The sequence below is a fragment of the Pristiophorus japonicus genome, chromosome 10, assembly GCF_044704955.1.
Source record: "Pristiophorus japonicus isolate sPriJap1 chromosome 10, sPriJap1.hap1, whole genome shotgun sequence".
Classification (NCBI taxonomy): Eukaryota; Metazoa; Chordata; class Chondrichthyes; family Pristiophoridae; genus Pristiophorus; species Pristiophorus japonicus.
This window is the reverse complement of record NC_091986.1, coordinates 99069553-99097016: the sequence shown is the minus strand read 5'-3', so window position 1 is coordinate 99097016 and position 27464 is coordinate 99069553. Positions and strand designations below refer to the sequence as shown.

Here is a 27464-nt window from a genome sequence, read left to right as displayed (position 1 = left end):
GGGACTCCGAGGCCGGAGCTCAATCCGCCGAAGGAACTCTGAGGCCAGCGCTGAACCGCTGAAGGGACCGAGGCATGGCGTCGTCTTATGCCCCCAACCAACTTCTAATTAATTTTTTAACTTTTAACCAACTTTTAAACTTATTAAACAATTTGGGAGAACTTTTAAAACTTACATTTTAGACTCTCAATCGAAATACTTTTAAATATCTATTATTAATCTACATCTTTGACTTTTAACAGCTTTTAGAAAATGTTCAAATTGGGGAAACTTTTATAATCTATTATTTATTTACATCTTAGACTTTTAACAATTCTTAGAAACTTTAAAAAAACTTTTTAACAACCCTTAGAAACTCTTGAAATAAATTGAGCATCTTTATCAACTTTTAACTTTTAAAATAACTTTGGAAGTCACCTTCCTAGTGCCCAACCAAGCCTCGGGCCATCTACCATCAATGGCGCTACTCGGCGCCGAGCTTGCGGCCAACACTTCGCCGTTGGCAAGTAGGCTTATAGAGCTGTGCCTGGTCTGCAGTTGTCTTGGACCCCCTTGCCACTGGACCAAGACCTTGTTCAGCTAAGCCCGTGTGGTTGCCGATGTGCAGCGGCCACCCTACGTTAAAAGAACTCACGCACAGGCATCTTCCACTTCGTCAGTATGAAGTTCGGGACCGGGAACGTCAGGACCCTCATGGACAATCCCAACAGCAACAGATCGGAATGCCGCACCGCCATAGTTGCCCGGGAACTCAGATGTTTTGACATTGACATCGCCGCCCTAAGCAAGACCCGGCGGGCAGGGGAAGGCCAGTTGAAGGAACATGGTGGAGGTTACACCTTCTTCTGGAAAGGGAAACCAGAGGCAGAACACCGCCTTCATGGAGTCGGCTTTGCCGTCAAGAAGGAGGTGGTCGACCGCCTCAAAGACTCCTCCTGTGGGGTTAACAAACGCCTCTTGACTCTCCATATCACCCTATCCCGGAACCAATGCGCCACAGTCATCAGTGTGTACGCCCCTACACTCGATACAACGGATGAGGCTAAAGAGGGATTTTATTCCAACCTCGAGACATCCTTGTCCCACGTCCCCACGGGTGACAAATTGATCCTCCTGGGTGATTTTAATGCCAGGGTTGGCAAAGACACAGCCCTCTGGGAAGGCATGATTGGCAGAGAGGGAGTAGGGAAAGCCAACTCCAGTGGTACCCTATTCCTAACAAAATGTCTAGAACTTGAACTCCTCATCACCAACACCTTGTTCCGCCAGAGGGACAAATACAAGGCATCGTGGCAACACCCTCGCTCCAAACACTGGCACCTGCTTGACTATGTCATCGTCCGAGCCAGGGATTGTAAGGATGTGCTCATCACCCACGCCATGACAGGAGCTGATGACTGCTGGATGGACCACCGCCTAATCCAATCCATCATCAACATTAACATTGTCCCAAAGCAGAGGAGACATCAGAAGCAGTTCTGCAAAAAAGTTAATGCCGGGGCACTTAGAGACCCAGCTAAGAGAGCCCTATACAGCCAGCGCCTCACAGCCAATCTGGCATGCCTTAATGACCCTGAGATGCCGAATGCCCACAGCGCTTGGTCTGCCCTCCAGGCCTCTATAACCAGTGCCTGTGATGAGGACCTTACTACTAGGGGGATCAAGGGGTATGGCGAGAAAGCAGGAATGGGGTACTGAAGTTGAATGTTCAGCCATGAACTCATTGAATGGCGGTGCAGGCTAGAAGTGCCGAATGGCCTACTCCTGCACCTATTTTCTATGTTTCTATGTTTCTATGAGACACTGGGTCACTCAACCAGAAAACATCAGGACTGGTTTGATGAAAATGATCAGGAGATCGAAGAACTAATAGATCGCAAGCGCAAAGCATTTTTGAGCCTCAAGCAACAGCCCAACTCAGGAGCTACAAAACAACATTACAGACGGCTCAAGTCCAACAAAAAACTCAGGACCTAAAGAACAGGTGGTGGATAGAGAAAGCACAGGAGATACAACAACTGGTCGACAGCCACGATATGTGAGGATTTTTCGCTGCAGTCAAGGCAACCTACGGTCCAAACTCCCAGGGCCCCACCCAACTCCTGGCCAAGAACGGGGAAACACTCATCAAGGACACCGAGACTGTCAGGGCCCAATGGAAGGAGCACTTTGAAGATCTCCTCAATCGAGACTTTGCCTTTGACTCGAGTGTTCTTGATTCCATCCCGCAGCATGCGACCCGCCACCACCTCAGTGAAACTCCAACGTTGCATGAGGTAGGCAAAGCCATAAAACAGCTTAAGAATAACAAGGCTACGGGTGCAGATGGAATCCCTGCTGAGGCGCTAAAATATGGCGGAGAGGCGGAGAGGTGCTGTTGGCGCGGATACATGACCTCATCTCTCTCATCTGGAGGGAGGAGAGCATGCTGGGAGATCTGACCGATGCAGTGATTGTGACCATTTTTAAAAAGGGGGACAAGTGCGACTGCGGCAACTGCAGGGGAATCTCCCTGCTATCAGCCACTGGGAAAGTTGTCGCTCGAGTTCTCCTCAATCGTCTTCTCCCTGTAGCCGAGGAGCTCCTCCCGGAATCACAATGCGGATTTCGTCCCCTACGGGGCACAACAGACATGATCTTTGCAGTGTGCCAGTTGCAGGAAAAATGCAGGGAGCAGTGGCAGCCCTTATACTTGGCCTTTGTCGATCTTACAAAGGCCTTTGACACTGTCAACCGTGAGGGTCTATGGAGCGTCCTCCTCCGTTTCGGATGCCCCCAAAGATTTATCAACATCCTTCGCCTGCTTCACGATGACCTGCAGGCCGTGATCCTTACCAACGGATCTATTACAGACCCAATCCACGTCCGGACCAAGATCAAACAGGGCTGCATTATCGCTCCAACACTCTTCTCAATCTTCCTGGCCGCCATGCTCCACCTCACAAACAACAAGCTCCCCGCTGGAGTGGAACTAAGCTACAGAACCAGTGGGAAGTTATTTAACCTACGCCGTCTCCAGGACAGGTCCAAGATCACCCCAACCTCTGTCGTTGAGTAGCAGTATGCGGACGAGGCTGAACGCCAGGATATAGTCAATGTATTCACTGAGGCATATGAAAGCATGGACCTTACGCTTAACATCCGTAAGACAAAGGTCTTCCACCAGCCTGTCACCACCGCTCAGCACTGCCCACCAATCATCAAGATCCTCGGCTCGGCCCTGGACAATGTGGACCATTTCCCATATCTCGGGAGCCTCTTATCAACAAAGTCAGACATTGATGCGGAGATTCAGCATCGCCTCCAGTGTGCCAATGCAGCCTTCGGCCGTTTGAGGAGAAGAGTGTTTGAAGACAAGGTCCTCAACTCTACCACCAAACTCATGGTCTACAGGGCTGTAGTAATACCCGCCCTCCTGTATGGATCTGAGGCATGGACGATGTATAGAAGGCAACTCAAGTCGCTGGAGATATATCACCAACAATGTCTCCGCAAGATCCTGCAAATCCCCTGGGAGGACAGACGCACCAACATCAGTGTCCTCGACCAAGCTAACATCCGCAGTATTGAAGCACTGACCACACTTGATCAGCTTCGCTGGGCAGGCCAAATAGTACGCATGCCAGATACAAGACTCCCTGAGCAAATGCTTTATGCGGAGCTCCTTCATGGTAAATGAGCCAAAGGAGGACAGCGGAAACATTATAAGGACACCCTCAAAGACTTGCTGGTAAGTGCGACATCACCACTGACACCTGGGAGACCCTGGCCGCAGACCACCCGAGGTTGAGAAAGTCTATCCGGGAGGGCGTTGAGCTCTTCGAGTCTTAACGCGAAGAGCATGAAGAGGCCAAGCGCAGGCAGCAGAAAGAGCACGCGGCAAACCAGCCTCACCGACCCCTTCCCTCAACGAATGTCTGTCCCACCTGTACAGGATCTGTGGCTGTCGTATTGGACTGTTCAGCCATCAAATAACTCACTTTGGGAGTGGAAGCAAGTCCTTCCCGATTTCGAGGGACTGCCTATGATGATTCTGCAGCAAGTGACTCACCTCCTGACTCCCCAAAGCCTTTGTACCATCTACAAGGCACAAGTCAGGAGTGTGATGGAATACTCTCCACTTGCCTAGATCAGTTCAGTTCCAACAACACTCAAGAAGCTCGACACCATCCAGCACAAAGCAGCCCGCTTGATTGACATACCATCCACCACCTTAACCATTCACTCTTTCCACCACCGGCACTCCATGGTTGCACTCTGTACCATCTACAAGAGGCACTGCAGCAACTTGGCAAGGCTTCTTTGACAACACCTCCCAAACCCTGACCTCCACCACCAAGGGCAGCCGACGCATGGGAATACCACAATCTGCAAATTCCCCTCCATGTCACACACCATCCTGGGCTTGGAAATATATCGCCATTCCTTCATCATCGCTGGGTCAAAATCTTGGAACTCCCTCCCTAACAGCACTGTGGGAGTACCTTCAACCCACGGACTGCAGCGGCTCAAGATAGTTGGCACAACACCAATTTCTCTAGGGCAATTAGGATTGGCAATAAATGCTGGCCTTGCCAGCAATGCCACATCCCAGGAATAAATAAAAAATAAGATGAACAGGGTGGGAGGGGCTCGAGTGGAGCATAAACACCAGCATGGACCAGTTGGGCTGAATGGCCTATTTCTGTGCTGTACATTCTATGCAATTCTATATCAAAATTACCCCAGTGTTATGCCAAGAACTTCTAGATTCACACCAACAAACCCAGAGGTACACCTCCCTTCCCCTCAGTGGCAGTAAATGAGGTTTTCTATACAATGCCAGGAATCAGTGCCAAAACTAGAACAATGATCCTATTGCTACATTAAAGTGCACTCATTCATTCATTTGTGTCATTTGAAATCTGTAATCTCAGATCGCCATCAGATGTTAATGCAAAGGGTATTAGTTCCAATTTATTTTTAATTGCATTCCTGAGAAAAAAAACAGACATACAGCCTAAAGTCGTGAGCAACTTTCAATGTGTAACTACAGTGGAACCTCCATAATGGAAGCAGGCCTTACTGGATGGACGTTTCTGGATAATTAAGTCTCCAAATTTTGGTCTTAGATGTAGGGTACAACATTATCCAAGACATAAGTTAAGACACGTACAATATAAATATCACAAACTGAACTGAATCTTTTTTGGGGTGAAGTTAATTTACATCAAACATGAGAAACTGCTGTTACCAAGGGTGTTGAGAAGATTTTTTTTTTTTGTGAGGCTTTGTGTGACAAATATTCTGGTGGATAATCAGGAAGGTGGATCACGAGATTGCATATAATGGAATTGATACTGCAAAGCTCCCCTGCCTCACACTCTTCAAATTGCTGACCTCATGTTGCATTGTGATTCCAGGGGTAGCAGTTGCTCATGTAAACAGCTATTCTTCATGTGTGTAGCCTAAAGAGTGTAGCAACAAGCCCTTCCACCATAGGGATCATCAAAGCTGAGCTAAACCTGTCTTCGCCCGATATCCACTTGTGTGCATTTTCTAGCAAGGATCACAAGATAGGTATTGTACAGATGAGGCTGCACACAGGGAGGTGAAAGTAACAGTGACCTCAGTCGTTAATAAGACACTCCAGAGTGAGGAACAGGCCTTAGGGGCCGGCTTATATACAGTGCTCCCAAGGGATGCTGGGATCCCTTGGGACTTCAGGGGATGAGCTCCCTGGTGGTGGAACATGGGAGTGCATGCTTTAGAGGTACACAACATCACTCCCCCGCCCAAAGTCAAAGTGAAAACTATTTACAAGATGAGGCGGTCGGGAGCCTTTGTTTCCCTGGTGGACCGCCTCGGTACAAATGTCTGTTCTGGTGTGTTGGCTGTGCCCTCGCTGGGCTGGCGTGTTGTTGGCCCTGCAGGGCTGCGAGGTGAGCCTGGCCTTGCTGGGCTGTTGGGCGTGATGGGTTCGATTTCCTGGTCCGGCGTGGTGTCGTTGATCCTTTGGGTGTGTGTTGTGGGCTCGAAAAAGGTGGTGTCTGCTGTGGGTTGTTCAGGGTAGTCTGTGAACTGCAGCCTCGTTTGGTCGAGGTGCTTTCTGCAAATTTGTTCATTGTCCAGTTTGACGACAAACACCAGCTATCACCGTGCCCGCGTGCCACCGTGCCCTTCTTCAGCTATCACCGTGCCCGCGATCCACTTGGGACCATGTCCATAGTTAAGCACATACACAGGGTCATTCAGATCAATTTCCCGTGACACAGTGGCGTGACCATCGTTTACATTTTGTTGCTGCCACCTGCTCTCTACCTCATCATGCAGGTTGGGGTGAACCAGCGAGAGTCTGGTTTAAAGTGTCCTTTTCATGAGTAGCTCAGCCGGGGGCACTCCTGTGAGTGAGTGGGGTCTCGTGCGGTAGCTGAGCAGTACTCGGGACAGGCGGGTTTGGAGTAAGCCGTTTAATGCTCTGTTTGATTGTTTGTACTGCCCGCTCTGCCTGCCCATTGGAGGCTGGTTTAAACGAGGCCAAGATGACATGTTTGATCCCATTGCGGGTCATGAATTCTTTAAATTCGGCACTGGTGAAACATGGCACGTTGTCACTGACCAGTATGTCAGGCAGGCCGTGGGTGGCAAACATGGCCCTCAGGCTTTCAATGGTGGTAGTGGCGGTGCTTCCCGACATTATTTCACAATCAATCCATTTTGAAAAAGCATCCACCACCACCAGGAATATTTTACCGAGAAACGGGCCTGCATCGTCAACATGGATCCTCAACCATGGTTTGGAGGGCAAGGACCACAACCTAGTGGTGCCTCTCTGGGCGCGTTGCTCAACTGAGCACATATGCTGCATTGACGTACACAAGACTCTAAGTCAGAGTCGATACCGGGCCACCACACGTGGGATCTGGCTTTCGTTTTTATCGTTACTATACTCGGGTGTGTGCTGTGGAGATCCAAGATGAACGTCTCCCTGCCCATTTTTGGGTAGCACTACGCGGTTACCCCACAACAGGCAGTCTGCCTGAATGGACAGCTCGTCCTTGCACTGCTGGAACGGCTTGATTGGCTCTTGCATTTCAACGGGGATGCTGGCCCAGCTCCCATGCAGTGCACAGTTTTTTACGAAGACAGCAGAGGATCTTGGCTGGTCCAAGTCCTAATCTGGCGGGCCGTGACAGGTGAGTTATCATTTTCAAACGCTTCCATGACCATCAACAAGTCTGCGAGCTGCGCCACCATCAACAAGTTTTCAGGCTGCGCCATTTCCACCCCCGCGGTGGGCAATCGTAGCCGACTGAGAGCATCCGCACAGTTCTCCCTGCCTGGGCTGTGGGGGATGGTATAGTTATACACTGATAGCATGAGTGCCCACCTTTGTATGCGGGCTGAGGCATTAGTATTTATCCCCTTGTTTTCAGCGAACAGGGATATGAGGGGCTTGTGATCGGTTTCCAGCTCAAATTTGAGGCCAGACAGGTACTGATGCATTTTCTTTACCCCGAACACACACGCTAATGCCTCTTTCTCAATCATGCTGTAGACCCTCTCGGCCTTAGACAAGCTCCTGGAAGCATAGGCGACAGGTTGCAACTTCCCCGCAAACGTTAGCTTGTTGTAATACACACCCGACTTTGTACAACGAGGCATCACATGCTAGCACAAGTCTTTTAAACGGGTGATACAATACAAGCAGCTGCTTGGAGCATGAAATGTTTCTGGCTTTCTCAAAAGCAATTACTTGGTTTTTTCCCCATACCCAGTTCTCACCTTTGCGCAATAACACATGTAGGGGCTCTAAAAGGGTGCTTAACCCCGGTAGGAAGTTACCAAAATAGTTGAGGAGTCCCAGGAACGACCGCAGCTCCGTGACGTTCTGTGGCCTGGGCGCGTTCCTGATAGATTCTATCTTGGCATCTGTGGGCCGAATGCCGTCCGTCGCGATCTTTCTCCCCAAAAACTCCACTTCTGTTGCCATGAAGACGCATTTCGATCTCTTCAGCCGCAGCCCTACGCGATCCAGTCGCTGGAGGACCTCTTCCAGGTTTTGTAGGTGCTCGGCGGTGTCCCGACCTGTGACCAATATGTCGTCGCGACTTGAGTAGGCTCTCCATCTTTTGCTGGAAGATCGCTGCAGCCGACCAAATTCCAAACGTGCATCTGTTGTAGATGAACAGTCCCTTGTGCGTGTTGATGCAGGTGAGGCCCTTCGAAGACTCCTCCAGCTCCTGCGCCATGTAGGCCGAAGTCAGGTTGAGCTTGGTGAACGTCTTGCCTCCTGCCAGCGTCGCAAATAGGCCGTCTGCCTTAGGTAGCGAGTATTGGTCCTGTAGCGAGAAACGATTAATAGTTACTTTATAATCGCCGTAAATCCTGACCGTGCCATCACTTTTGAGTATTGAACAATCGGGCTGGCCCACTCGCTGAATTCCACTGGGGAGATGATGCCCTCTTGTTGCAGCCTGTCCAGCTCGATTTCCACTCTCTCCCTCATCATGTGAGGTACCGCTCGCGCCTTGTGGTGGATGGGTCGTGCCTCTGGGACCAAGTGGATCCGCACCTTCGCCCCGGGAAAATTTCCAATGCCTGGCTCAAAAAGGGAAGGAGATTTGTTGAGAACCTGGGTACATGAGGCCTCATCAATATGTGATAGTGCTCGGATATCATCCCAGTTCCAGCGGATTTTGCCCAGCCAGCTCCTTCCAAGCAGTGTGGGGCCATCGCCCGAGACAATCCAGAGTGGCAGTTCGTACACTATGCCCTTGTAGGTGACCTTGACCATGGCGCTGCCCAGGACAGTGATAAGCTCTTTGGTGTACGTTCTCAGTATCGTGAGGATGGGGCTCAGGGCTGGTCTGAATGCCTTGCTGCACCAGTCTCTCAAACATCTTTTTACTCATGATAGATTGGCTAGCGCCAGTGTCCAGTTCCATTGCTACGGGTAAGCCATTCAATTTTATATTTAGCATTATAGGTGGACATTTCGTCGAAAATGTGTGCACCCAGTGTACTTCAGCATCTGCCTCCTCTCTCTGAGGCTCAAAATTGCTTTAATCCACCACGGATCGATCTTCCTCTGTCACATGGTGGTTAGCAAGTTTTGCAGAGCTTGCAGCTCGTTTGCAAGCTCGTTGGAGGTGCCCCATTGTTCCACAGTTTTTGCAAACATACCCTTTGAAGCGGCATGAATAAGCTGAATGGAAGCCTCCACAACGCCAGCAAAGTGTGAATTGCCTTGCATTCATCCTTTGTTGGGGACTTGAGTCATCTGGGTCACCTGAGGCCTGCTGGCAGTTGCAGACTCGTGGGTTCTGCCCTGTACATTTCTGCTCGCAAACACAGTTCCAGTTAATTTATGAACATTGTTTGCACTTGTGTGCTGAGAGATTTGTTTGGTGTTATCACTGGTGGACATAAACGCCTGTGCTATCGCAATGGCCTTACTGAGGGTCGGTGTCTCTACAGTCAAAAGTTTTCGTGGGATGGTCTCGTGGCCAATGCCCAGTACAAAAAAGTCTCTGAGCATTTGCTCCAGGTAGCCATCAAACTCACATTGTCCTGCAAGTCACCTTAGCTCGGCGAAGTAGCTCGCCACTTCCTGACCTTCAGATCGCTGGCACGTATAGATCCGATACCTCGCCATCAGCACGCTCTCCCTTGGGTTAAGATGCTCCCGAACCAGTGTACACAGCTCCTCATATGACTTATCTGTGGGTTTCACCGGAGCCAGAAGATTCTTCATGAGGCTGTAGGTCGGTGCCCCGCAGACTGTGAGAAGGACCGCTCTCCTTTTTGCAGCGCTTCCTTCTCCATCCAGCTCGTTGGCTACAAAGTACTGGTCTAGCCATTTGACAGAAGCTTCCCAGTCCTCACCCTCCGAGAACTTCTCCAGGATGCCCACTGTTTGCTGCATCTTTGCATTGGATTCGTATTCTCGTCGCCAGTTATTGTATTCCTAATGCAGATGAGGCTGCACACAGGGGGGTGAAAGTAACAGTGACCTCAGTCTTTAATAAGACACTCCAGAGTGAGGAACAGGCCTTAGGGGCCGGCTTATATACAGTGCTCCCAAGGGATGCTGGGATCCCTTGGGACTTCAGGGGATGAGCCCCCTGGTGGCAGAACATGGGAGTGCATGCTTTACAGATGCACAACAATAGGGAAACCTGATTTGTTTTCTCTTCCCACAACATGGAGACCAACTGTACGTTGTAGCACTCCTGACACCAGTTCAACCTCGATCAGTAAACTCAACACACAGTTTGCATTTGACCTGGATCTTTTTTGTCTGTGTAGCTCAATGCTATTCCCAGTGCTGTATTCACTTACTGAGCCACTGGCAATGTTATTTACTACTTAAAATTTTAAAAGACTAAAAAAGGAGTATTTCTGCATTGGCATTTTTTAAAAATATATGCAATAAAGATTGAAGTTTCCACAAATCTTACATGTCGGACAGTATGACCGTTCGCAAGCCATTGGAAAGGTTCACGATGCAGCAAGCACAAGGTGTGACTCCCACACGCTGCCACACAACGTTAGTTATGTTAACACCTCTGCTTTGAAAATCATCTGTTATAAAGCTTCACCAAGGGAAATGGCAAAGGCAGGAGACAGAAAGATGAGGAAAATCTGGTATTACTTGGCTGTGTGTGAAATAAAAATGAAAATACAGAACCACTGGTCATTGCATTTGGTTGCACAAAACCTCCTTACCTCTGAGGAAACCATTCCCATTCATCCAAACACTGGCAGTGATGACAAAAGTCAAAAATAATGTGAGAGATTGTTGATGCCAAACCTGGTTGCTGTTAACCATTACAGCCTTAGTGACCTGTACCTTTGATTTCAGCAATGCTTTTAGTCTGACCCTAACTCCTCCCTATTTCTGGAAGAAAAATCTACATTGTATCAGATTTCTTTCAACAATAACAACTTGCATTTATATAGCGCCTTTAATATAGTAAAATGTCCATGACTTCTACGATTAAAAAGCTAAAATTCTATATTTGATGCTGCAGTGACTTAAAGTATAATTGTAGCTGGAATACTCTACGAGTGAGATATTATGGGAGAGGCAAGTTTGGTAACATCCTCTAGATTTCTAACCATTCGTAATCAATGGGTGGAAATCTAACCAAAGCCTTTCCGGTGAACAACTTCAAGATGCTAAAAAGCTGTTACATTCTGACTTGAATCCTAAAGGAACCCAACCTTGCCAGACAATTCAGACAGGAATTTTGCATAAAACAAGCTCATACTGCTGAACACATGACAAGAATCTGTTAATATCATATGACTCGTTGAACCCTTCCTTGTTCTGTTACCAAGTTTGAGTTGCTTTCACAGTGTAACACATACAAACCTGTTCGTATGAAGGATGGTACGCAAACCGCTGTTAATGTTGCTGATGACAATGGAGGCTGGGAAGGATGATTCTGCATGAACAATCACATTAGTCACATCAATCCCATATCGTCTGAGGTCATCGGAAATAAAACTGTGAGATATTTATAGAGGAAAGATTTTAGAGAAGACAATAGGACAACTATCAATCCAAAAGGACGTTAACCAATGAGAGCTCAATACTTAATTTTCAAACTGCAGAACACAAATGTGTTCTACTACTAAGGAGGCAGACAAAAAGCTGGAAACTATAAGCCAATTAGCCTAATATCTGTGGATGGGAAAATGTTGGAGTCCATTATTAAAGAAGCAGTAACAGGACATTTGGAAAAGCAAAATTTGGTCAGGCAGAGTCACCATGGATTTATGAAGTGGAAGTCATATTGAACAAATTTCCTGGAATTCTTTGAGGATGTAACAAACAGGGTGGATAAAGAGGAACCAGTGGATGTGATGTATTTGGACATAGAAGGCATTTGACAAGGTTCCACATAAAAGGTTACTGCACAAGATAAAAGTTCACGGGGTTGGGGGTAATTTTTTAGCATGGATAGAGGATTGGCTAACTAACAGAAAACAGAGTGTTGGGATAAATGGTTCATTCTCTGGTTGGCAACCAGTAACTAGTGGGGTGCCGCAGGGATCAGTGCTGGGACCTCAACTATTTACAATCTATATTAACGATTTGGAAGAAGGGACTGAGTGTAATGTAGCCAAGTTTGCTGATGATACAAAGATGGGAGGAAAAGCAATGTGTGAGGAGGATACAAAAAAGCTGCAAAAGTACATAGACAGGCTAAGTGAGTGGGCAAAAATTTGGCAGATGGAGTATAATGTTGGAAAGCGTGAGGTCATGCACTTTGGCAGAAAAAAAATCAAAGAGCAAGTTATTATTTAAATGGAGAAAAATGACAAAGTACTGCAGTACACTGGGACCTGGGGGTACCTGTGCATGAAATGCAAAAGAATAGTATGCAGGTACAGCAAGTGATCAGGAAGACCAATGGAATCTTGACCTTTATTGAAAAGGTGATGGGAGTATAAAAGCAGGGAAGTCTTGCTACAGCTATACAGGGTATTAGTGAGGCCACACCTGGAATACTGTGTGCAGTTTTGGTTTCCATATTTACAAAAGGATATACTTGCTTTGGAGGCAGTTCAGAGAAGGTTCACTCAGATGATTCCGGAGATGAGGGGGTTGACTTATTTGAAAAGATTGAGTAGGTTGGGCCTCTACTCATTGTAATTCAGAAGAATGAGAGGTAATCTTATCGACGTATAAGATTATGAGGGGACTTGACAAGGTGAATGCAGAGAGTATGTTTCCACTGATGGGGGAGACTAGAACTAGAGGGCATGATCTTAAAACTGAGATGAGGAGACATTTCTTCTCTCAGAGGATTGTAAATCTGTGGAATTCACTGCCTCAGAGAGTTCTGGAAGCTGGGACATTGAATAAATTTAAGACAGAAATAGACAGTTTCTTAAACGATAAGGGGATAAGAGGTTATGGGGAGCGGGCAGGGAAGTGGAGCTGAGTCAGTCATGATCTTATTGAATGGCGGAGCAGGCTCGAGGGGGCGTATGGCCTACTCCTGGTCCCATTTGTTAGTTTCTTATTTTCTTATCAGTTATTTGTTGCTCATGTCCAACACTAATTATTATAATTTGAACATGAAGCATTGTAAGGAACCGTTACAAATACCTAAATCACATTGTTCTCTTCAAGAACTTAAAACCACACCATTATTTCATTTTCTCCATTAATGTCAGTGTTTCCTAAGGGGGTAACTTGATTTCAATCAGGTTGGAAGGTGAAAAGCCAGTCAAATGTCTTGGCTGAGGTCCTTCATTGGTATGGGGAGGAAGAAGTGAAAAGAGGATTTGACCAATTTATCGTGGGCCACTTGGCATCTATGATGCATGTAAATATTCAATACAATGTAATTATTTTATGGATGGGAAAATATATATTATGAACATACAACTTTAAAAAATACTGAATTAGTAAATTGACACTATTCAGTGCATCTAATTCCAGCAGCTGCCATAATTTAAAATAAAATTAATAAGCATTTAGAAATGCATGGATCAATCAAGGATACCCAGCACAGATTTATTAAAGGCAAATCATGTTTGACAAATTTAAGATTTGTGTTGAAGAAGTAACTGATTGGATTAATATAGGGAATGCAGTAGATGGAATGTATATGGATTTTCAGAATGTGTTTGATAAGGTGTCCCAGAAGAGGTTTGTTGGAAAAGTCCAGGCATATGTTGTAAGAGGAAATGCAGGAGCATGGATAACAAGTTGTCTGACCGACGAGAAATAATGGGCCTGAATTTGCGTGACCGGCAAAAAATCTACAAACTTACCTTCTGCCTCAGGATCCATGGTGCCTTGCGCACCTGGGCCTCTATGTGCAGACAGGCGTAGAGGCTCATGTATTCCAGGGGGTGCAGGCGGTTCACAAGCGCCCCTGCGATCACGTGGGCCAGCCCAACCAATGAAAGAAGGAGATCCCCATATGGAATCCACATAAGCATGGGTGGGGATCACATAAAAAACACACTTCATATAACAAATACATTTTTAAAAACATTACTTCTTGAATATTAATTAAAATACAATAAAATTAAATATTTTAAACAAAAATGTAATTTTTTGAAAAATAAACTTAAACGTTTTAATGGAGTTAAAAATAAGCTAACCTTATTTTACATGTCCTTTAATATTTAAATGAATGAATTAAAAAAAAATGTTTTTTGAAACTCTTAACGCTGGTAAAAGCAGGCCTTACGTTTGTTTTGACCAGGCGTAAGAAGTTCACGGGCATTCGCTGGGCAGAAGTTGGGCAAATAGCCCAACTCTCTGCCCGTGCATACCCTTTTCCCAGGGATGAGGATGATCTGCCAATCTGAGAATGCACTTCGTACGTGCCCATAAGGGCCGTCAATTATGGCCCAATAAGTTAGGCTAAATGGATGCAACTTGGATTGGAGGAGGGTTGGAAAGTGATGTTCACCAGAGGTTAGTGCTCGGCCTACTTTTGTTGGTAGATATATAGACAATTTGGACTTGGGTATCAGGAACACAATCTCAAAATTCCCCGATGAGTGGAAATATCCTCTCTGCATCCACCTTATTGAGCCCCCTCATTATCTTATGTTTCAATAAGATCACCTCTCATTCTTCTGGACTCCAATGTGTATAGGCCCAACCTACTCAATATATCTTCATAAGTCAACCCCCTCATCTCCAGAATCAACCTAGTGAACCTTCTCTGAACAGCCTCCAAAACAAGCATATCCTTCCTTAAATATGGAGACCAAAACTGGACGCAGTACTCCAGGTGTGGCCTCACCAATACCCTGTACAGTTGTAGCAGGACTTCTCTGCTTTTATACTCTTTTCCAGTTGCAATAAAGGCCAACATTCCATTTGCCTTCCTGATTATTTGCTGTACCTGCATACTAACTTTTTGGTTTCATGCACAAGGATCCCCAGATCTCTCTGTACTACAGCACTTTGCAATTTTTATCCATTTAAATTATAATTTGCTTTTATATTATTTCTGTCAAAGTGGATAACCTCACATTTTCCTACATTATACTCCATCTGCCAACTTTTTGCCCACTCAATTAGCCTGTCTATATCCCTTTGCAGTTTTTTTGTGTCCTCACAATTTGCTTTCCCACCCATCTTGGTATCATCAGCAAACTTGGCTACATTACACTCAGTCCCTTCATCCAAGTCATTAATATAGATTGTAAATAGTTGAGGACCCAGCACCGATCCCTGCTGCACCCCACTAGTCACTGTTTGCTAACCTATTTATCCCAACTTTCTGTTTTCTGTTAGTTAACCAATCCTCTATCCATGTTAATATATTACCCCCAACCCCGTGAGCTTTTATCTTATGCAGTAACCTCTTACGTGGCACCTTATCGAATGCCTTCTGGAAATCCAAATACACCACATTCACTAGTTCATCTTATCCGTCCTGCTTGTTACATCTTCAACGAACTCCAAAAAACTTATCAAACATGATTTCCCTTTCATGAAACCATGCTGACTCTGCTTAATTGAATCATGCTTTTCCAAATGTCCTGCTACTGCTTCCTTAATAATGGACTCCAGCATTTTCCCAACGACAGATGTTAGGCTAACTGGTCTGTCGCTTCCTCCTTTTTTAAATAGGGGCATTACATTTGCGATTTTCCAATCTGCTGGGGACCGCCCCAGAATCCAGGGAATTTTGGTAGATTACAACCAATGCATCCACTATCTCTGCAGCCACTTCTTTTAAGAACCTAGGATGTAAGGCATCAGGTCCAGGGGACTTGTCCACCTTTAGTCCCATTATTTTACCGAGTACTACTTCATTAGTGATAGTGATTGTATTAAGTTCCTCCCTACCTATAGCCCCTTGATTATCCACTATTGGGATGTTTTTAGTGTGTTCTACTGTGAAGACCGATACAAAATATTTGTTCAACATTTCTGCCATTTCCCTGTTCTCCATTATTAATGTTTTTATATTTCGTGCTAGTTTACTTTCATAATCTACCTTCCCTCTCAATCATTTTTTTAGTCGTTCTCTGCACCTATCTTGGGGTTTATCAAGATCACTACAGAGAGCTGTGAGGAGGTTTGATTCAATCATGAGCGGAGTCATCTTTTGAATTTCCTGGGTACACTTTACCAGCAGGGCTGGATTTTTAGTCATATGCAGGATTGTGCTTACCTCCACAAGAGAATTAAGGATGTGGGAGGCTCCTCTTGATTTGTCCATCCAAAAATATCCTAATGTCCCCCAATTATGCCATCCAATTGATTCATAAAAGATTTCAGGGTTTTTGACTCTAAAATAATTACCTGGAAGTCCATTCTGTTTATGATTGTTCTCTGTGTAAAGAACTTCCTGATATCAGTCCACAATCTGCCTTTTACTAGTGTGAACCTGTGTGCCCTTATCATAGTCACGCAATTTACTTTGAAGTAAGTTTCTACATTTACCTAACCCTAACTCTTTTCCATATCGTTTATTTAACTATATACCACAACAAGGTCATGTCTTAGGCATCTCCTTTCAAAGCCGAAAATACCAAGTTTCACCAACCTTTCCTCATAAATCAAACCGTTATAACTTGGGATCAGCTTTGCACTGCTTCCAATGATTGACCGACTCCCTTGTGCCTCACTGTCCAGAATTGGACATACGACTCGAGGATTGGTCTGACCAGAACACAATACAGTTTGATCATGACTTCTTCTGACTTCTATTCTACTGTTTAGCTATATCATCCAGTACTGTTGGATTTGTTGATTGTTGCTCTTCATTATTTGGACATATTGAGCATTGTGTCTATTAAGACTCTCTTTTAATTTCATCCTTAGTTTTTTCAATATTATTAATAGATCAAGTGTTTCCTACTTTTTCTTCCTAAGTGAAGTACCTTCAATTGTATGCACCAAATTTCATCTGCCAGTTTTCTGCTGACATATATTTTGTCCACAACTTTCGTAGTTTCTCTTCCACTGACACTGCCACTCTTAGTATGGGATCATCTACAAATTTTACCAATTTAACCGAGTGTCTGAATCCAAGTCATTCCAAACAGTGGAGATCATTACACTGATCCCTGGGGCATCCCATTAAATTCTTCCACCCCAAGAAAAATTATTTGCTTCCCTTTACCCAAATTTCTTATCCATTCCCAAGATTTTTCCCAAATCCCAAAAGCTTTGAGTGTGACTAATGGCCTTTCATGGGGAACTTTGTTAAATGTTTTTTGCAAGTCTAAGTACAACACATGACTGGGTTTTCCACAATTCATTTGGAATGTTATTTCTCCAAAGTAGTAAGTGGGGTGGAAATTCGAACACACCTCACTTGGAGCGGTAATCCAGATGGAGCGGTAATTTTAGTGCCCTGAAAAGGTTTGCACCATCCACCCAGAAATTCGTCAGAATCAGTCAAAGTGCTGACAGGGGCACTAAATCAGCCGTTGCTGGTCGGGGGTGACGGGGGGGGGGGGGGGGGGGGAGTGGTTTGGTGGGGTGCAGAACGAAAGTTTGGTCGGTAAATTTGGCAGACCCATTGCGCATGTGTGGAACTCCGAGTCAGACCCCGGCAACAGCCAAGACTTAAAGGCGCGGCATAGTAGTGCACGCATTAAAGTTTTCAAAATCACTTGGTTTCCAACCTGTACGGTTATGTCTGTCTGCCACTGCAAACTCGGAGGCTCATGCACCGTGCTCTGTATAAACGTTGCACTGACTGTGATCTCCGAGGGAAGCGCTTCCTCATCCCTTTAAGTAGCCTTTAAGTAGCCACCATTTAGCGACTCTGCAAGCCTGTTTTTCCAGACGTTGTTCTTGGTGGCCACTAAATGAAGCAGCCGCACCTAATTTTCCAACCGGGACGCAAGCCTGGGCATCAGCAGCCAGGCACTACTGGTTTGCACACCTGGTGAGCCTCTAATGAATTTTCGGTCGGGGCGCTAAACGCTGCGCTCCCGGTCGGTAACCTCTTACGCTCCCATTAACGTCCCCTCTGGCCGCTAACTGAGGCGTTAGACAACCGAAAATCCAGCCTAAGGAGTTTGGTCAGGCATGATCTTCCCCCTCTGTTTACTAGGTTATTATTGCACATTTTATCCTCAAATTTACTCCTGATAATCAATTCCATTAATTTACACAGAATTGAAGTCAGATTAATGGGTCTGTCGTTGTCCTTGTCTGTTTTGTCATCCTTTTTCAAATAAGAGCACTGCACTGTTCTGTTTCCAATCTTCTGGCAGCTCCCCAGTATCCACTGACTTCCTTGTAATGATCGTCAATGCCTTGTAAATCTTTTCCCTAGTTTCTCTTAGCACTTTGGGATACAAAGAATCTATCCCTGGAGATTAATTAATATATTCGGGCTCTTTTAGCCTGCCGACAATTTCCATCTTATAAGTCAAAGTCATTACTTTTGCGCAGTTTATCTCTAGGAATTGTATGTTTCTCATTATCTTCCCTTGTGAGTGTTTGGAGGAAATAATCATTCAGAATGTTTACTGGCTCGTGCTCATCCTGTTTCCAGCCCATTAGTCTCTTTCATGGTTCTCCCCTGTTCTCTGACTACCCGATTACTGCTGATGTACTTAAAGTACGTCATACTATTATGTTTTGCCTCTGTAGGTTTTTTCTAGGTCTCTCTTTGCCTCTTGGATCATCTTTGTATCACATTTTAACATATTCCTATGTTCATCTCAATAAACTCTTTTCTTCCTATAGGATTTGTACAGATTACTCTTCCTTTTTATTTCACTTTTGATTTATCTATTGATCTATTTAGGGTCACACTTTTTGACGTGCAGCTTTCTGATTCGAGGCCTGTATTTATCCTCGGTATGCTTAGCATTATTCCCTAATTTCTTTGAAGGCAGCTTCTTAAAGTTATATATGTGACTCCTCGCCATTGGAATTTCTGAATCACGGATGGTAATGAATTTAATAACTCTGTGCATGCGCATGTGCTAAATCCTGAAGTTATGGTCAGTTTCAGAGGGGTAATGACTGTGGATATACTCAATGTAAGTATCACACTTTGAGATTTTTTAATCTTTGGTCTCAGAGCAATTTTGAGTACATTTATATTAAGAGTCAGCTCACAAGTCCTCCTCATACACATCTGGGGACTTGTGCCAAAGTTGGGAGAGCTGTCCCACAGACCTAGTCAAGCAACAGCTCAACATAGCCAAAGTCACAGAATCATACCTTTCTGCCAATGTTCCAGACTCCTCCATCGCCAACCCTGGGTCCCACCAGCAGGACAGACCCACCAAAAGTGGAGGCACAGTGGTATACAATAGGGAAGAAGTGACCCTGAGTCCTCAACATTGACTCAGGACCCGATGAAGTCTCATGGCTTCAGGTCAAACATGTGCAAGGAAAGCTCCTGCAGATTACCACCTACTGCTCTCCCTCAGCTGATGAATCCATACTCCTCCATGTTGAACACCACTTGGAAGAAGCACTGAGAGTAGCAAGGGCACAGAACATACTCTGAGTAAGGGGACTTCAATGTTCATCACCAAGAGTGGCTCGGTAGCACCACGACTGACCAAACTGGCTGAATCCCGAAGTGCATAGATGCCAGATTTGGTCTGCAGCAGGTGATGAGATAAGGGAAACACAAGGGAAAAAGCTACTTGTCCTTATTCTCACCAATCTACCTGTTGCAGATTCATTTGTTCATGACATTATAGGTAGAAGTGACCACCACACTGTCCTTGTGGAGATGCAGTCCCGTCTTCACACTGAGAACACTCTCCATCACGACTATTGTGCTAAATGTGATAGAACAGATCTATTCACTCAAAACTATGTATCCATGAGGTGCTGTGGGCCATCAAGTAGCAACAGAATTGTATTCCACCACAATCTGTGACCTCAGGGTCTGGCATATCCCTCACTCTACCATTATCATCAAGCTAGGGGTCCAATCCTGGTTCGATGAGGAGTATAGAAGAACATTCCAAGAGCAGCACCAGGTGTACCTAAAAATGAAGTGCTAGCCTGGTGAAGCTACAACACAGGACCACACACATGCTGAACTGCATTCTATAGTGAGAGCTAAGTGATCCCACAACCAACGGATCAGATCAAAGCTCTGCAGTCCTGCTACATCCAGTCGTGAATAGTGATGGGCAATTAAACAACTAACGGGAGGAGGAGGCTCCATGAACATCCCATCTCAATGATGCCGGCACCCAGATCAGGAGTGCAAAAGACAAGGCTGAGGCATTCGCAACCATCCTCAGCCAGAAGTGCCGAGTGGATGATCCATATCAGCCTCCTCCCAAGGTCCCCACTATCACAGAAGTCAGTCTTCAGCCAATTCGATTCACTCCACGTGATATCAAGAAAAGGCTGAGCGCACTGGATACAGTTACAGCTGTCGTGCTGAAGACTTGTGCTCCATTAGTAGCCGCAACTCTAGCTAAGCTGTTCCAGTATAGCTATAATACCGTCATCTACCCAACAATGTGGAAAATTGCCCAGGTATGTCCCATCCACAAAAAGCAGGATAAATCTAATCCAGCCAATTACTACCCCATCAGCCTACTCTCAATCATCAGCAAAGTGATGGAAGGAGTCGTCAAAAAGCGGCATTAACTCACCAATAACCTGCTTACCGATGCTCAGTTTGTGTTCTGCCAGATCCACTCCAGACTTCAATACAGCCTTAGTACAAACATGGACAAAAGAGCTGAATTACAAAGGTGAGAGTAAAATAAAAACTGTTCTGATGAAGATTCAATGACCTGAAACGTTAACTCTGTTTCTCTCTCCACAGATGCTGCCTGACCTGCTGAGTATTTCCAGCATTTTCTGTTTTTATTTCAGATTTCCAGAATGCGCGGTATTTTGCTTTTGAGTTTTGTGAGAGTGACTGCCCTTAACATCAAGGCAGCATTTGATAGAGTGTGGCGTCAAGGAGCCCAAGAAAATTTAAGTCAATAGGAATCAGGGGGGGAAACTCTTCTCTGGCTGGAGTCATATCTAGCACAAAGGAAAATGGTTGTGATGGTTGGAAGTCAATCATCTCAGCCCCAGGATATCGCTGCAGGAGTTTCTCAGGGCAGTGCCCTAGGCCCAACCATCTTCAGCAACTTCATCAATGATCTTCCCTTCAACATGAGGTCAGACGTGGGAATGTTCGTTGATGATTGCAGTGTTCAGTTCCATTTGCAACTCCTCAGATAATGAAGCAATCCATGCCTGCGTGCAGCAAGACCTGGGTGACATTCAGGCTTGGGCCGGTAAGTGGCAAGTTACATTAGAGTGACCCAAATGACAGGCAACGGCTATCTTCAACAAGAGAGAGTCTAACTTCCACCCCTTGACATTACCATTATCTAATGCCCCATCAACATCCTGGGAGTCACCATTGAAATTTAACTGGACCAGCCACATAAATACTGTAGTTGCAAGATAAGGTCGGAGGCTAGGTATTCTGCGGTGTGTCTCTCACCTCCTGACTCCTCAAAGTCTTTCCACTATTTACAAGGCACAAGTCAGGAGTGTGATCAAATACTCTCCACTTGCCTGGATGAGTGCAGCTCCAACAACACTCAAGAATCCCGATACCATCCAGCAAAAAGCAGCCCACTTCATTCACTATCTTAAACGCGGCAGCAACCCGCCATGACTTCTTCAACAGCACCTTCCAAACCCACTACCTGTACCAGCTAGAAGGATAAGGGCAAAAGGCACATGGGAACACAATCACCTCCAAGTCCCCCTCCGAGTGACACACCATCCTGACTTGGAAGTGTATCCCTGTTCCTTCATCACCGCTGGAAAATCCTGGAACCCTCTCCCAAACAGCACTGTGGGAGTATCTTCAAAACATGGACTGCAGTGGCTCAAAAAGGCAGCTCACCACCACCTTCTCAAGGACAATTAGTGATGAGCAATAAATGCTGACCTTGCCAGTGACGCTGACATCCAAGGAACAAAAATTAAATCCAGGCACAGGCCTAGAATTTCCTGGAGACTTGCACCACTGGAATGGCGGATCTACGGTGTTGAATTTCATTTAAACCGTAAAAGTCCCAGAAAATTATTCACCCTGCACCAGAATTTCCTATGACTTTTGCATCATTCCAGTGATAACCTCCCCAAATCCATGAAAGCTGATTATCGTAGCTCAGCTGCCCCCATACAAGTCAATTGCGAATACGAATTACCTGGATTTATGCTAGTTTTCTCACTAAAGCCACATACAATAATAAATAATGGTGCTGGTGGGTGCTTGGTCACGTGTTATCGATGTGATCGATGGCTCCCACATAATTCTCAGCCTTAGGAGGACCATTAAAGGTGCATAAAAGCAGTGGAGTTTCATCGCTATAGTCTGGAATGGATATCACAGGTTACTTTCTTTGCTTTTCTCTTACTGAAATGTTCAGTTTTGCAACCCAGAGTTCTGTGAGTGTCTGAAGACAATACTTTTCGGACCCCCACCCCTTTCAACGCATTCAGAAGGACAAATGATTGGAACAGCCTTTTCACTGCGCATTCCCCTATTATGCATTATGATAGATGAGGAGGAAGAGGGGAGAGAGGAGACACCACAAGTGAGGCACCGTGATAGGAGACTGCACCTACTCACTATTGACACCCCTCCATCCCCACTCTTCCTAGAAAGTGCAGAGGGAACGAATGTCATTCCAGCATGCTGTAGGAAGAGCTTTGCATGCACAGGCTGCTGCGAAGCAATTGACCACCTCTGTGAAATGCTACAGGAAGACTAAAGCCTCGTTCTACTTCCTGCAGATCCTTATTAGTTGAGATGAGCTATGCATGGTCCTCAGTTTCTACAGCTTTGGATCGTTCCAGTCATCCAGTGGAGATTTCTGTAACAGTATCCAAGGAGCCGGGAGGGCCTGTATTTGACAGATCACAGATGCCTTCTTCCACAGGCGCTGAGGGCTCCACTCGTGGATCTGTTATATTTAACAGGGAGGGGTTCCGCTCGCTAAATGTGCAAATCTGTGATGCCCAACAAAGGATGCTGCAGGTAAACTCTGAAGAGAAGGGAAGCCGTCAAAGTGTGTCCTTTGGCACTGCACCAGCTTCAAATTATTCAGCAGGGACGGACAAGGTGGCCGATCCTGGTTAATAAGGCCCCCCAGGCCCCCCGCCCCTCCGAAGCCATAGCCATTGACACCATTCCGTTTCACCAACAATGAATCACAGGAAAGATCCAACAGTGCGCGTGCAGTGACCTGGCCTGTGGTAGAAGGAATCAAAGGGATGCCAAAAGCTCAGTTCAGGTGCCTGGGACAGGTCAGTAGGGGAGTGGCAGGGGGGGGGGGGGGGGTTGCAGTACACCTCCATGGTAAAGATTGTAGTGGGTGTTGTAAATTGTACAATGACCAGATGCTCGTGGAACCACAGAATCGTGACCTGCATGTTGCTGAGCCAGGGGTGAAGGCTCCTTGGAATAATCGATGCTCACAGCTGCCAGCCGCCAGGGCAGCAAGTGCACAGATCTTTGGCCAGTAATAAGCACGACCCTCATAGCCTCCCCCTCAAACTCATCGAATCAAGGGGCATGAGGAATTCTGAAACAATTATGTCGTGCAATGATCCCTGTCGGGCTGCGAACACAAAGAATGACAAGCAAGATAATGGAACAAACGGCATTTTTATTCATGGACAAAATGCAATTAAACATAGTCAACAAATAACAGCAATGAAAAAAAGTTTTTTAAAAAAGCTGTATGAAACAAAACATCAAAAATACTTTTATTCATGAAACAGCAGCAGAAAACTGAACAGTTTCACAATCAAAAGGCACAGACATCCCTCTATAAAAAGATAACATTGCTGGGTTATCAGTGCAGCAGGTGAACTGTTACAGTTCAGATGCTCGGTGCAGCATTTGAACATTGTCAAGAATTGTAACAAGGATGCGGTCATGTGATGCAGTGGTGGTGTAATTAAGTATCAAGCTGTGAAAAGTATTTATAACAGTATAAAAATTCTCCTGTGACTACACTTAAACTAGATATTTGTTTAAAAGTAATATATATCAAGGAGTTGGGAAGTCCCGTTACTGTATCAAGGAGACATGGGGCAGGTTTGTCCCTCAGCTCCCAACAGCTGTCTCCTGCGATGGGGCTGCTACTGGCCACATCAGTAGGGTGCTCCTGAGTAACCTGGTGTCATATGGCAGAGCCCAGCGGGGGGGGGGGGGGGGCACGGAAGTATACCAGAGCATTGGGTCTGGAGAGTTAGTAGCTTGTCCCTCCTGGACCATGAATATCACTGGTGGTATGGGCATTAGCTACAGGGTGGCTATTTGACTTGCATCCGAGCACCAACAACCTGAGCAACCTCCTAGTGAAAGGTACACAGCTTGTGCCAAAATTCCTCAAAACAAACAGTGAGCAGGAGCAAATAATGCCAGAGTTTGCAAATAGTTATGATGTTCTTGTGGCATCCACCTACATGGATCGCCGACATCCTGCTCCCATGCCGCCTCAGTCGCCGTTGACCCTGGCTTAATGTGTGCTGGGGCACACTGTTTCATCCCCCTTGAATTCGTCCTGGTCCCCAACCCGTCAGACTCAGCTGGTGGGTGAACAGACCCCATTTTATTGGCTCCACAGAGGTGCTTGTTCTCATATGGCTGTCTGTGACTGGGGAAGGAAGGGCGTCAGCTGCAGAAGAAGAGGGGCTAGAGGTCAACTTTGAGGCTACTCACTCAGCTGGGGAGCAAGGAAGGATGCACTGGTCTCCCGACTTCCCCAGGGCTGCTCCGTCTCTTCTTCCTCTTCCTAGTTGTATTCTTCCTCACCCTCCTGCTCCATCTCATGGACAATATCCTTTCCCTTCGTCTCCTCTGACTGGTGTGGAGCTGAGAAGGAAAGGTTAGAATGGGGCAGTATGCCCATCCTCAGATGCTGTTTTAGGGCAGATTACTGACCAGGAGACAAAACAAAGGCCTCTTTAACTCATCTTGCTGACATCGCTGGCCTCAGCGCACACCATGGGCAAGGCACCATTGTATCCCTGGCGATGGAGGGCTCTCTCCTCATGCATTGTCCTCTGGCTTTCATATTATGCACCAATTTGCCCTGTGGAGAAAAAAGGATATAGGTAAGATACACAAAACATTGACTCGGTGTGTGTGAGGTGCAGTTGTTCAAGTGTCAGCTTGCTTAGGGGTTCAGTCATTCGTTTACCTTTCTCTGAGGGGATTAGCAGTGCAGTATGTCCTGGAGCAGAGACCTGAAACTGCCAATTTCATCCACAGCCCATTTTTAAAAGCCTGTCTCCCACAGCCACAGAGAGCAACAGGAGTTTGTCAACAAACTGACCTGAGTAAACAAACACATTTGAGCCTAAAAGCAGATTCCCACGCCCCCTCTCAAGTTCCTGCATTAAAAGCCATCATGTATCTTCCATTGACTATTTAATGAAGTATTCAAAACTGTGTCTGAAAATTTGAGCTTTTAAATAGCATGAAATAAGTCTGCAATATGCAGCAACTGCAATAATTAACCAGAGAGTAGCTGGAACTTGCTACCACACAGAGTCGTTGAGGGGAATAGCTTAGATGCGTTTAAGGGGAGGCTAGATAAGTACAGGAGGGAGAAAGGAAGAGAAGGACATGCTGATAGGGTTACATGAAGTAGTGTGCGACGAGGCTTGTATAGAGCATAAACATCGGCATAGACGAATTGGGCCGAATTGCCTGCTGCTGTGCTGTAAATTCTACACAACAGGATAGTTGGCAGTACTGGAGCTTAGTTTATTTTTATTCTTTTGAAATGAATACCAAGTTTCTTACCTTGCCTACTCTGGTCAGGTCGTTATACTTTTCATGCCGCGGTCCCCACCATGTAGCGATAGTGAGGTAACTATCAGGGCTGCTGCTACCTATTTCCGCACCAGTTGGGTGACCTTGTATGGAGCCTTTCTCCTTTTGGTCTCCAGCAGTGAGCCCTCAGCGCTGCTCAATTTTACCGGGGAGAGCCCACAGGTCCTCGTTCCTGAAGTTCCAGACCCTCTTTCTCGATTCTACTTGTGACATATCTGTGGAAATGGGGGATGTGCAAACACTAGAAATTACTTCTTTATACAGTGATTTCCAGAAATTTAACTAAAGCAAACTGCATTTAAGTGATATCAGGTCAGACAGATAAATCGTGACACTTACCTTCCACTGCAAGCCTTGTTCTGAACTTTGGCGCTGGAACTTTTATGGCGCCAGATGGCTGGTTTTCCTATGTTGAAGGCACTATACAAATGCAAGTTGTGGTTTTCGGAGTAATCCATTGGCTTGAGGCCCCTGATCCACCATGAAGCTTTCTGCGACATATTCAAATGACTTTTCCAAAATATTTTGGTGCAAGTTATCAATGTGAGAATCGGAGTGCACAACAGCATAATTACCCATTTGTGTTGTTCGAGGAAATTCCAGGCCAAAGTGTCTGAACAGAATTGTGTTTCTCATATATATTAGTTTGAGACAATGAGGTTTGTTAATACATTGCCAGATAGGAGATTGGATGTAACATTCGAATGGCCTCTCCTCATTATTATGCACAGCATGAGGTCTGAGCTGAACTGGCCATGTGGGTACGACATGGGAGGTTTCTGATTCAAAACAGCAGGTTTGGTGGGCAGGTCAACTAGCTAACTACACACACACACAGAAGAAAGAGGGTCAAAGATCCTCCAGCTAAAAGCAGAAAGACAGTCTGTACATCAAGCTTGGATTGAAGGCAGCTGCAGATGAAATCTCCCTTCAGTGAATACCAAGTAAAAAGTATTAACCTGTATCAAGGGTTAAGTTTGTGTAATTTGTTATTTTGATGTTATGAATAGCAATATAGAGGAGATTGAATTTCACCATTTATTTGTATTTTACATGCAAAATAAACCAGTATGTTGTTTTACACTTGTGTTGTCTCACTGGAGTGCTGAGCAATTCCCCTTTTGGAAAATAGGAAGAGTGCACATGAGACTGAAGTATCCAGTACATCCAGTCATTGTTATGACCCACAGGTCATGCAATTGTATGGCTAGATATTGGACAGTTACAGTAAACTCCTGAGTGTAGGTGATGTGGGGGTCCACTCACAGGAAATTGCAATGCTGAACAGGAGACAATATCTAGTGCAGGCCTGAAATTTGTAACAAAATTTCATCATTTTTATTAGAGGGAAATAAAGACACAAAAAGTGTATTTTTTGCAATGATGGATCTTGAAATGGTTCAGACCTGAAGGCAAGAGACTTACTTTTCCTATTCCTAAGAGGACTTGATCTTTGGACACTTTGGTGCATTTTCAGCATTTTAGAGTGTACTGTGATTCAGAACCTTTGAAGCCAAAAACTATTCATTTTGGTTACAGATTCCTTAAATTAGAAAATCAAGTAGCTATTACTAGCTTTATAATATATTTAGATTGCAACTAAATTTGATATGGCCTCTTACTGGAGACAAAATAGCAGAGGTAAAATTAACAGTATAAAGAATCTGAATTTTC

The 27464-nt window shown here is 45.5% G+C and overlaps 1 protein-coding gene across 3 annotated transcripts in view; it reads right to left on the bottom strand.

Annotated features, from left to right (window-relative positions):
* The window catches only part of khk (ketohexokinase), a 64481-nt gene that overhangs the window by 21994 nt on the left and 15023 nt on the right, over positions 1 to 27464 (bottom strand). For 2 of the 3 annotated variants that reach the window (XM_070891944.1, XM_070891945.1), the window contains exon 4: positions 11360 to 11494. The exons of the other annotated variant lie outside the window; for it this stretch is intronic. In XM_070891944.1, coding sequence (XP_070748045.1) covers positions 11360 to 11494 — 135 coding nt within the window. The remainder of the gene's footprint in view (positions 1 to 11359; positions 11495 to 27464) is intronic. 3 annotated transcript variants of the gene reach the window in all.